The 12,895-nt window shown below is 34.4% G+C and overlaps 1 protein-coding gene and 2 pseudogenes across 2 annotated transcripts in view; 2 read left to right on the forward strand and 1 right to left on the reverse strand.

Moving 5' to 3' along the window:
- The window catches only part of ALKBH8 (alkB homolog 8, tRNA methyltransferase), a 77,811-nt gene that overhangs the window by 18,214 nt on the left and 46,702 nt on the right, over positions 1-12,895 (reverse strand). For both annotated transcript variants that reach the window (XM_023535373.1, XM_011368135.2), the window contains exon 8: positions 6,979-7,085. In XM_023535373.1, coding sequence (XP_023391141.1) covers positions 6,979-7,085 — 107 coding nt within the window. The remainder of the gene's footprint in view (positions 1-6,978; positions 7,086-12,895) is intronic.
- Positions 5,241-5,358, forward strand: LOC111744700 (annotated as a pseudogene).
- Positions 10,879-10,997, forward strand: LOC111744719 (annotated as a pseudogene).

Raw genomic sequence — 12,895 nt, forward strand, 5'->3', positions numbered from 1 at the left:
ACAAATGTTGGAGAGAATGTGGAGAAAAAAGAACCCTCATACGCTGCTAGTGAGACTGCAAATTGATACATCCACAATGGAAAACAATATGGAGGTTCCTCAAAAAACAAAGAATTGATCTACCATATGATCCAGCAATCCCTCTACTGGGAATTTACCCCAAAGACTTGAAAACCCATATCCAAAGAGATATTTGCACACCAATGCTCATAGCAGCATTATTCACGGTGACCAGGACATGGAAGCAATTGAAGTGCCCTACGATGGATGATTGGATAAAGAAGCTGTGGTACATATATACAATGGAATATTACTCAGCCATAAGAAGAGATGAAATATTGCCATTTGTGACAACATGGATGGACCTCGAGATAATCATGCTAAGCGAAATAAGCCAGACAGAAAACACTGAAAAATCACATGATATCACTTACATGTGGGATATAAACCTAAAAGCAACAAATGAGCAGGACAAACAAACAGAGACTCATGGACACAGACTATAGACTAGTGGTTACTACAGGGGATGGGGGAGAGGGGAGGTGGACAGGGTAAAGGGGGTCAAATATGTGGTGACAGAAAGAAATTTAACTATGGGAGGTGAACACACAGTATAAATATATATATGCCTTACTGTTAAAGTATACAACTTATTGGATTTTGTTAACCAATGTTAACCATAAAAATAATTAAAAAAAAAAAAAAAAGATCCAGTAATTCCACTTCTGAGTATTTCTACAAAGGAAACAAAAACACTAACTTGAAAAGACACATGCGCCCCTATATTTGTTGCCACATTATTTACAATAGCCAAGCTATAGAGAAAAACCTATGTGTCCATTGATTGATAAATAAAGAAAATGTCACACACACACACGCGCGCGCGCGCACACACACACACACACACACAGTGGAATATTATTCAGCCACAAAAAGGAAGGAAATTCTGCTATTTACGACAATATGGTTGGATGCTGAGAGCATTACTCTAAGTAAATAGGTCAAACAGAGAAAGGTAAATAACAAATGATCTCATATGTGGAAGTAAAAACAAAACAAACTTATAGAGAACAGATTAATGGTTGTGAGGTGGGAAAGGGGATTGTGGGGGTGGGAAGGTGTGTGAAATGGGTAAAAGTGGTCAAAAGGTACAAACTTCCAGTCATAAAACAAATAAGTCCTAGAGATTTAATGTTCAATATTGTGACTATAGTGAAAGAATACTGTGTTGTACATTTGAATGTTGATAAGACAGTAACTCTAAAAGTTCTCATCACAAGAAGAAAATATTTGTAACTGTGTAGTGATGGGTAATTACTACAATTATTGAGATGATCATTTCACAATATATACATATAGAGAATCATTATGTCGTGTCTGAAACTAATACAATGTTATATGTGTGTGAATTAAATCTAAAAAAAAGAATCAGAATTCTCAGGCATCATAGCTTTTTAAACTACACCATAATTAATTAATTAATTCAGAGTACTGAAAAGAAGTATTTTACAGGTCTTAATATTTTTAAAAGCATTTTATTTCATTTCCAAAAATTTTTGAATTTTGATCTTGTACACTACCACCTTGCTTTATTCACTTATTAGTTCTAGCACTTGTTTTTTGTACATTACCTAGGATTTTCTATATCCACAATCATAAAGAGTTTTACTTCTTCCTTTAAAATCTGCATGATTTTTGTTTTTTTTTCTTGACTTATTATACTGGTTAAGACAACCAATATAATATTAAACAGAAGTGGTAAGAGCAGACATCCCTGCTCACTTCAATATCTTAGGAAAAAGTATTCAATATTATGGCATTAAGTATGACATTAGATGTGGCTTTTTCATAGGTGCTCTTTATCAGACTGAAGAAGTTTGCTTCTTGTCCTAGTTTGCCAAATTTCTAACACGAATGGATGCTAAGTTCTGTCAAAAACACTTTCTGCATTAATCAAGATGATCATCTATTTGTTCTCCTTTGTTCTTTTAATGTGGTGAATTACATTGTTTGGTTTCCAAATGTTAAACCAATCTTGACATTATAATCATGTAAATCTTCACTTCTTTAAAAATGACTTTTTCTCTTTTCTTTCTTCTTGATTCAAACTAGCCTGTACTCACTTGCTTCTTTTCTTTCCTTCTCCTTCCACCTTTGCACCATACTACATAACCACTCCCTTAACCATTAAGCCCTTAGGACATCAGATTCTGGTCAGCATTAAATAGCCTTAGGTACAAAGCCTCAGGTATGTTGACCACAAAAACAGAGATTCAGTCAAACTAAAGATAACATCTTGACCTCAGCTGAGTTTCAGCTCCAGACCATGAAGCAGAATGACCCTAGCATCTCCTGGAAACCAAACAGAACAATGCCATGACTGACATCAGGACCTGATGCAATGATCAAATTGCCTCCTACCCTAGCGCTGAGCAATCAGGAGAGCCCATGACCACAACTCCCTTAGCTACCATGACTAATGATTCTTCCTCTATATAACCTATCTCCTAGAGCCCGGCCATCAGAGAACCAGTTCTATGAGTACTAGCTCACCAGTGTCTCCAAGCTTAGCGCCATTTCCTTAAATAAACCTTTACTTTCTTTGTTGCAAACTCCAGTTCATGTCTCTTTAGGCTTTAAGGCACACAGGCAAATGATTCCCTTTAGTCTGGTAACACAATCCTAGGATAAATTCCATTCAGTCTTGATATATTTTCTTTTCTATATATTGCAGGACTGGATTTTCTAATATTTTGTTAAGGACTTTTTTTCATGTCTGATAGATAATGGTCTGTAATTTTCTTTTCTTGTCATGTTCTTGACATGTTTTAGTGTCAGGGTAATGCTGATCTTATAAAACAAGTTGTAAGAATGGCTCTTTTAAAAGAACTTTCCCCAAAGGCAATTTTTTAGAAGGAAAAGCAAGCAATCATTGCCAGAATTTATATGATTGTTACCCTGATAGCTGAAGATGATTAAAACTATGGTGCTGAAAAAAGTCAAGATATTTTAGAACAATGAGTTTCTTGAAACTCTTATTAGCAAACGAATTCCTGCCTTGGAGACTAAGTAGTTCTCTTTTATGACTCAGAAGTCAATTACTTCACTTACCTAGAGTTAAATCTTAGGCAAAGGTCTAGCCGTACTTAAGTGCTTTTGGCACCAATCTCAGATTTTTGGAAAGAGGTAATTTGTGTGTTAAGAAAAATGAATTCTTTAAACATCTCTGAACATCTTTTCCCCCTGCACTCAAATTATAATTTAGTTGGGAAAATATTAAAGAAAAAGATAAAAATATTTTTATATATTATTTTTTACTTGGGTTCCAGTTTTGTATCATACTTATGAAAGCCAGATATATACACACATTATTTTTATATATTAAATAATAGTTCAATACAATAGAAAAGATACTGTAAGAGAGTAGGAGACAATACAGTGTTTTAGGAGTTAAGATACAGGAGAAATTATTTCAGGCTAATGTAGTCAGAAAAGCTTTACAAATTATAAAGGAAGTAAAAGTTGAGCTGCATAGTATCTTTAAAAAAAGTAAATAGGAAATTTACTGCATTAAGAGTTGGCAAAAGTGTGAAACCTAGAAGGCATAAGATAAATTCACAAGAAAAGGAACAAACAAATTTAGCTATAATATTAAGGTTAAGAACACAGATCCTGAAGCCAGACCTCTGATCTTGGTTCGGCCGCTTAATGGTTTTGTGATTTTGTACAGGTTATATAACCTTTTTATGCTCTAATTTCCTTTAAAAATGAGGACAAAACCATGGAAGAAACTTTCCACTCCAACTATGTAACTTAGATGAATTAATATATATAAAGCTTTTAAAACAATTTCTGGTACAAAGAAGATGCTCCAAAAATAATTTAAAGTGTTCACATAAACTTCCTGAGGCCAGTCAAATAACATAAATGAGTGAAGTAGATGGATTTGTTTAGAAATATATTGTTTGCCATTAAAAACATAATAATAGTCTTCATTTAAAAAAAAAAAAAGTGTTCTCTTCCTTTTTTTTATAATACACATTCCCATTCATTCTAGCTTTCCATTTCCTACTTTTAATACAGCACAAGTTCAAGAAATAATTTTTATTTAACTATGTTGTAAGATAAAATCGATAGTATAAGCAAGTGATAAATGACAAGTGATACTCAGCCTTAGTTCAAGGAGTCATAAAAAGTGGTAGGAATTGTGGAGAACTTGAAAATACAGGCCTCATCAAAAGAAGGCCATTGATAGTCTCAGCTACTGATCCCAAATGATACTGTGGCCCAGTGCTGTCAGATCTTCTCAATTTTCAAAAGAATCTGAAAATTCAGATTTTTATGTGAAAGTTTCTGATTTTTATATGTAGGCAATTTTTTTAAATGCTACCATGTGGACCACCACCACGGCCCCTGCCAAACAACCTGACTGCTATATTTCACCCATGTGCTACCAGTTGGCCACCTTTGATTTAGGGCATGGTGCCTAGAATGTAAACTTGAGCTAGATCAAATTAAAAGTGCTTGTAATTAATATTATAGGGCCATGTTAATCAACCTTCTCCAATTCATATGCCTCAACAGTGCTTTCTAGTGCTTTTTAGCACAGAGATCAAAATTTTTTATCAAGGTTTATTTCATATATGTGTGTGTGTGTATGACTCTTGTAAGCACGTCCCCACTTGGTAGACTGTTACTTGGTAAGTCTCTGTTCCTGTTTCTATCTGTGCCCCCTCCCTCCCTAACACTCCCCCTCCTTCTCACTCTCTTCCTAATACACACACACACAATCACTTACAGGCAATGAGAATCAACAGAAGCCTTTAAAAATAATACTGAGGGTTTTTTCCCTGAAATATTGTAGAGAATTTTGAATCTAGAGAAAGGTTTAAAAACAGGTATTAGCTGCAATTCAATCCTCTTGAGATACTACTCTTAACATTTAACAACGCAATTTGCTTTGAACAAAAGAATATAATGTGATGAAAACAAAGTTTAGGAGAACTAATCTGTACCATTACTCAAAACAAATTAAAATATTTTCATTAACACAGACCTATTAAAAAGTAATTTTTTATTTTGTATTTGCTGTAATACCATTACTCGTAAGTTTAAATGTTATAATAGTAATGCTTGAACCTAAAAAAAAAGAAAATGTGAATATTCTCAAAATTCTATTAATAACTGAAACCAACAGATCACATCACCATTCTCATTTCCTGTAAGTAAAAATATTTTAGGTCTACGGCCATGCCACCCTGAACGTGCCTGATCTCATCTGATTCGGAAGCTAAGCAGGGTAGGGCCTAGTTAGTACTTGGATGGGAGACCACCTTAGAATACCAAGTGCTGTAGGCGTTAAAAAAATAAATAAATAAAAATAAAAAATATTTTAAATAACCATTGAAAAAAGTCAGGTAAATTTAAGCTTCAGTGCACAAAATCAGGTCATATGTTTTAATGGCTCACATTAAGGACAAATTACAAATTCATGTACATGTTCATTTCCTTGAATTCTTATAAAAGCACATCAGCTAAAATCTCTAAGCAGGACAGCATTAAGTACAGAACTCAGCAGTATTTTAAGTATAATATATATAAAATTTAGCTGTGTGATGCTCCCTTCTCAAAAGGCTAAAGATATATTCCTGCCAAAAGTGCATAAACCATTTCTTTCAGATTAGATTCAATCAGACAAACTCAAATTGAGGGAAATTCTGAAAAACTGGCCTTAAAAGCATCAATGTCATGAAAGACAAAGAAAAGAAGAACTGTTTCAAATTAAAGAAGACTAAAGAGACTTGGCAACTAAAGATAATGCGGGATCATGGACAGATCCTAGGTCAGAGGGAAAACTAACAATGAAGTATTGACAAAGATTCTCTGCTTGACCAAAGTTTAGTCAGACTCCGCTGAGCCCAAGTAGGCCCCATTCCTGGGCATGTCCTTCAAGAGCCCAATTTTAACAAGAATCCTGCTAAGTCAGTTTAGCCAGAACTCCCCACCCTTGATATCTGATCATTCTCCATAGCTGACGAAATTCCTCATTCCCCACTATCTCCCACTATCTGATCACCCTGGGCTGCCTTCAGCAAGAATCCTATGGTTGGTTTAGTCAGAAATTTGCCATCCACCAAGCCCCATCCCCAAACCCAGGTTCCTTGGCTATAAATCCCCATTTTCCTTATTGTATTTGAAACTGAGCCCAGTTCTATCCTGAGGTCTCTTTTCCTCTATTACAATAGTTCCTGAGTAAAATCTGGTTTTGCTGCTTTAACTACTGGCAGGCTCTGGTTTCTTTGTGATAGTACTGTAAAGTGCAACTAGTAAAATTTAAAGATTGATTGTATAAAATTCAATGTTGAATTTCCTGAATTTGAGGATTGCACTACAGTTGTATAGAACAGGGTGGACAAACTTCTCCTGTAACAGGGCCAGACAGTAACTATTTTAGGCACAGAGGACGACATACGGTGTCTGTTGCATATTCTTTGCTGTTTTTGTTTTTTACAATCCTTTTAAAATGTAAAAACCCATTTTTAGTTGTATAAAAACAGACTAAGAGTTGAATTTGGCCCACAAGCCATCATTTGCCAACCTCTGATACAGGAAACATACAATGAAGCACATAAGAGTAATAGTCATGACATCTGCAACTTACCCTCATATGATTCAGCAAAAATAATAACACATGAGAGACAAATAAAACACATGGCAAAATGTTCACAACTAGTATATCTAGGTGGAAGGTGAAGGAGTGCACTGTATTATGCTTGCAACTTTTCTTTAAATTTGAATTTTCAAAATAAAAGGTTATTGTTTAAAAAAAAAAAAAAAGCCATAGATGTCCCTGGGGGTTTAAACCCAAAAGCCTCAATGTGCAGACATGGGGCATGGTTCTGGTGGCTCACAGAAGAAAGAATGAGAACTCTCACAAAGCAAAAGGTACCCTATCTTCAAGATCATTTCTATACCTACCCATGGGTCCAAAGGTATCTAGATTCTCCTGTCATCACCAGCAAACTCCGACGAGGCAACATAACTGGCACAGTGACACCATCTGGGTGTTTAAAATCCATGACAATCTTAAAGTAAAGATGAAGGCATAAAGGTTAATCCAAATTATCATACACTCCAAGGATAAGAATGATTCATTGATTCTGGCTATCTTTCTAGGCTAATAGAAATTAAAACATGATAATGCTTATGGAATAGCACATAGCGCAGTCGTTCTCAAACTGTGATGCACATAAAAATCAACTGATGACTAAAAGATATACTTCATCCATAGAGACTCAGCAGATCTAGGGTGAGGCTCAGGAACTTGCATTTCTAGCACTCACGGCAGGAAATTATGCAGGTGGTCTGAGGATTGAGCATACTATGTAAAATGCTAGGGCAGTAGCCAAATGCAAGGACTTTGGAGCTGAAACACTCATATCCTGGCTGATCCACCTACTAGCCATATGACCTAGGACAAGTCATTTGATCTCTCTGTGTCTCAGTTCCATCAACCCTTACAGAGTTTTATGTGAATTAAATATATAATGATATAAATCACAGTATCTGGCACACAATACAAAAAATAGTTCTTAATAGAATATTAAAATTACTAATCCAAAGAGAAATAATTATTAGAGACAGACTCTCATATAATCCATTTTGCCTTTAAAGTCATCTAACATTTTGGATATTAGAGGCTAATTTATAAGAGACAATCAAAGAACACATGAACATTTTCAGTCACTCTTCCCAAGTTGTACTCAAATATTATTACGAATAACAATCTACAAAGCTATAACACCCAAGAAAATGTTTTTGTCCTCAGGAGCCCAAATACCAAAAGAATCAGTCTAAACATAGCAACAGCTGACAAATGAGAATTTAAAAGGCATGGCACAGGGCTTAAAAATATATTTTTTGAGTGAACAAATCAATCCTTTCGAAAAATAAATAAGACAACCAAGTATCAGTGGGATGAACAGAATTTAGCATAATACCTTCATTAGCATGGTATCTGGCACAAAGTAAGTATTCAATACTTGTTAGCTACTATTATTATTAATAATAATATTGTATCAAATTACATAATGCACATGAATATTTTTTGTAAACTATAAAGAATTATACAGATCTAAGCTGGTTCTTCCTTTTCCCATCTGACCTTCCAATCTAAGTCCTGAAAATAGAGTAAGATGATAGAATTTAATTTTCTGACAAGTATCAGTTCCAAATGATCATATACAATTTCAAACAGTCATATTTAAAAGCATTCTATTTATAAACAATGTAGATGAATTCTGAAGTTTTGGGGTTAAGTGTACTGATAACCTATAAATTCCCTGAAATGTATAAATAAAAGATAAAGTAATAGAGGACTGATGGACAGACATTTGATAAAGCATACATGTTAAAATGTTAAGTGTAGAATCCATACTGATATTTACTATACAATTCCTTCAACTTTTCTATATGAAAATTTTCATAATAAAATGTTCGGAATAAAAACCCACTGTGGACCATTTTTAAACCAACACATATAGGCTTCAATTTTCTGAATAGACGCTAAAGTCTATACAAAGGAAAGAATAATGAGTATATTTACTAATTATTGTATTAGACACAATCATTTGTGGTTTAAAAGAATGAAAACTGTTAATTGGAAAGTATTCTGAGAGACTAGATTCTAATTCGTTTATTAGACAAATATTTATTAATCATTGTGTATCAAATGGTGCAACGGTGAATAAGAGACAAGCTCTCTGCCCACCTAGAGGTTACAGTTTCAGGCTAATTAATATGCAACATGTTTTACAAATAAACAATACATATATATTTGTGAAATTCAAACACATTCCCTTCTAGCAACAGAAAGTAATGATTTTAAAATAGGGAAATCTCAGTTTCAACAAATGATTAGAACTGACAGGAGAAATATCAACATGACACTAATTTGGAAACACTTTACTGTTTCCAGTTTATTATAAAAGGACATGATACAATGAACATCCAGATGGAAGAGATGTGTAGGGCAAGGTATGTGGGAAGGGGCACAGGGCTTCCACAACCTGGCTGGGCACATCACTCTCCCAGAATGTCCATGTGTTCACCAATCTGGAAGCTCTCTGAACCCCATACTGTTGAGATTTTTATGGAGACTTCATCATGTAGCCTAATTAACTCCATTTCAGCCCCTCTCCCTTATTTGGAGAATGATGGGGGAGGGGAAAGCTTGAAAATTCCAAGCTTTTAATCCTTGCTTGTTCTTTCTGGTGACCAGCCCCCAAAGGCATTGTATTACCCAGGAAATTCCAAGAGATTGAAGAACTCTGTTAGGAATCAGGAGTGAAAAACAAAATATTAGAAAAAAAGATGCTTTCAGTCTCTTATCATTTAGGAAATTATAAGGGTTTTAGAAGTTCTGTGCCAGGAACCTGGGGCAGAGACCAATATATATTTTTTTTATTATCTCACAGGTATATAAAAGTAAGAGTATAACTTTTTTAATTTAGAAAATTATTTTTATTTATGAAAGTAAATGTACATTTTCTATGAAAATTAAAGTTATTAAAAAAACATTCCATTAGAAAAATAAAGTATTATCATTATCACATTTAAAATATCTGTATCTTAACATCAATGCTTGTTAAAAGACCAAAAAAAAAAAAAGATTTTTTAAAAAATTCACTAAAGATTCATGATCAGTAATGCTCCCCTGCAACTGCTGAATCATTCTGCCATGTGACAGCTTTGCTCCACAGGAGCTTTTTCCAATTATTCTTTTTGGTTTTACCTATTCTCTTTATTTTCTGAGATGGCAGCGTCAATAAAAATCAAGCTCCCAGCAAGCTTATGGGGCATGACTGAGGATAATGCTCAGTTCAAAGCAAACAAACATCAGAAAACCCTAGACATTCTGATCTTATAAAACCTTTACACATCCAAAATACACCAGAATGAAAACCCCAAACACAGCTATCATTCTATCACTCAAGTAAAGATAAGATTCATAATAGAAAGGTACATGAAGAAATAAATAGATCTCCATGTTGGCTAAACAAGAAATTGAAGAATGAGTTGCTACTAGAACACTTCTGAGAAAGACAACACACTTAATCCTGATTCTTATTGGTTTGAAAAAAAAAACTGGTATCATTAACCTTTTGAAATCCTAGAGTATATAGGGAAGAGACAATATAGTGTGAAGAATGATATGTGATTCATAGAGCATGATGAAAGTTGAGAGGACAGAAGTGACTATAACTGCAGAAAATATTTCATAGCTGAGAATTTAGCAGAATAAAGAGAAGTCTACCTGTTTCCCACAGCCTGCCAAATAGAAATCTTTTGTAGTTGCACTAACGTTTTCAATGGACCCAAATAAGAGTTTGGCTTTTTATTTTAAATAGCAAACAAGGATTCCACGTAGCTCATCATGGCTATGTCTACTAGGGGCATGTTTGAACAAGTGGGAAAAGAAAGAAGGAAAAAAGGAAGACTCACAATTGCAGTCTTCCTGAAGCTACAAACTACTTACAAAGAAATACAGCAATGTCAAAAATGTCTGTTTACAGACTTTCCCTGGATTTACAAATAGAATCCCACCATATCAAGAGACAATTAGTCCATTGTGGGGGAGAAGAAGAACTCGGAACATTTTTAGTTAAAAAAAAATAATAATAAAAAATAAACATAACTTTCTGTCTCTCTACAAAAGAGGATACTCCCAGAAGTGTACTTTGCTAAAATGAAAAGCAGCTAGATGAGAAGCTTGCTGGTATGCCGTATTTTTCTAGGAAGGAGGAATTAATAGAAATTTTGCCTAGGACACCTTGGAGATCAATAGCTAATGTCAGTGATCTTTAAATCGCCTACCTAGTCTACAGCCATGCTACCTGGAACAAGCCTAATCTCATCTGATCTCAGAAGCTAAGCAGGGTCAGGCTTGGTTAGTACTTGGATGTGAGACCACCTAGGAAGACCAGGTGCAATAGGCACAAAAAATAAGACATTGTAAGCTGACAAGGTCCTTGCAATCTGTGAGGTCAACCAAGGGTTGCCTAAATAAATAAACAAACAAACAAACAAACAAATAGATAAATAAATAAAAATAAATACATAAATCTACCTATGCCATATAAGCCTACTCAGGCTACAAAGGTAATTAAACATTTTAGCTTAAAAAAAAATTTTTTTTTAATTTCATTATTATTTACTTGTTAGGTTCTGTCTAGAAGATTATATTCAACAAATGTTTTTGAGTGAATAAGTAAATGCGTTCATCATAAACAATTTATTTGGGAAAAAAATAGAGTGGTATAGCTTATATTTTTGGACAGAAGGCTTCTCAAATTCCCTTTATTTTCTAGGCTTTCTACCTTAAGCAAAATAAACCAACAGAATCATGTGCAAAGATAACCAAAATGAGACAGCCAAAGTAACAAGAACAATAGTAGTCATGAGTATATCTCTTCCTGAAGACCTGGATTGCTCCTCATGAAGAAAAATGCACTTACTATATAGTACCTACCACAGGCCTGGCATGGAATAGATGGTTGTTACATAATGAGATATCACCGCACCCATGTTAGCATGGCTATCAAAAAGGCAAGAAATAACAAGTGTTGGTGAGGATGTGGAGAAAAAGGAACGCTTGTGCGCTGTGAGTGGGAATATAATTGGTGCAGCCACTATAGAAAACAGTATAGAGGTTCCTCAAAAATTTTTAAAAGAACTACTATACAATCCAGCAATTCTACTTCTGGGAATTTATCCAAAGGAAATAAAAACACTAACTTGAAAAGATACACACACACATCACCATGTGCACTGCAGCATTATTTACAACAACCAAGACACAGAAGCAACTCAAGTGTCCATTGATGGATGAATAAAGAAAATGTGATATGTAGATATAGATATATGCACGCACAAAAATATATCTGTGTGTGTGTGTGTGTGTGTGTAATATTATTCAGCCATAAAAAAGGAAATCCTGCCATTTGTGAGAACATGGATGGACCTTAGGGGCATTATGCTACGTAAAACAAGTAAGACAGAGAAAGACAAATACCATATGATCTCGCTTGTGTGTGGAATCTAAAAAAAAGAAAAACGATGAACTCAAAGATACAGAGAACAGATTGGTGGTTGCCAGAGGTGGAGGGCGCAGTGGGAGGGGTGGAAAATAAGTGAAGGTGGTCAATAGGTACAAAATTCCAGTTATAAAATAAATAAGTCCTGGGAATGTAATGTACAGCACAGTGGCTATAGCTAATAATACTGTATTGTATATTTGAAAGTTGCTAAGAGAGACCTTAAAAGTTCTCATCAGAAGGAAAAAAAGTAACTATATGTAGTGATGAATATCAACCAGACGCTGTGGTAATTATTTCACAATACATACATTATCCAATCATTATGCTGTATACCTGAACCTAATATAATGTTATATGTCAATTATATCTTAATTTAAGATAGTAACTATGAGATACACACCAAAAATAAATAAATAAATAAAAGAGTGGTTGCTGGTGGTAATGATCATGGTAATGGTAGTACTGGTGGTAAGAGTAAAAGCAACAGTAGCTGCTGTTATTATTAAATGATTATCAACTTCCTTAAAATTTTAGAATTATCTGCCAACTTCAATTTATGACAGAAAGCACAGAAATGAAAGTGCTCCATGATCAATTAAAAGTTACTAATAGGGATGAGCTAGAACCCATGTCTCCTGACTTGTCCAATGCTGAATCCAGTCCCAGGGCAAACACCTAAGAATATGGAAACAATATACACACACTTTAACTTTTTCAGTTTCTAGCACTTCACTGGAATATTTAACTGAATGATGATAAAACTGCCACTGGGAGCCTATATTACTTCATTTCTACTT

Source organism: Pteropus vampyrus, unplaced genomic scaffold, assembly GCF_000151845.1.
Source record: "Pteropus vampyrus isolate Shadow unplaced genomic scaffold, Pvam_2.0 Scaffold139, whole genome shotgun sequence".
Lineage (NCBI taxonomy): Eukaryota > Metazoa > Chordata > Mammalia > Chiroptera > Pteropodidae > Pteropus > Pteropus vampyrus.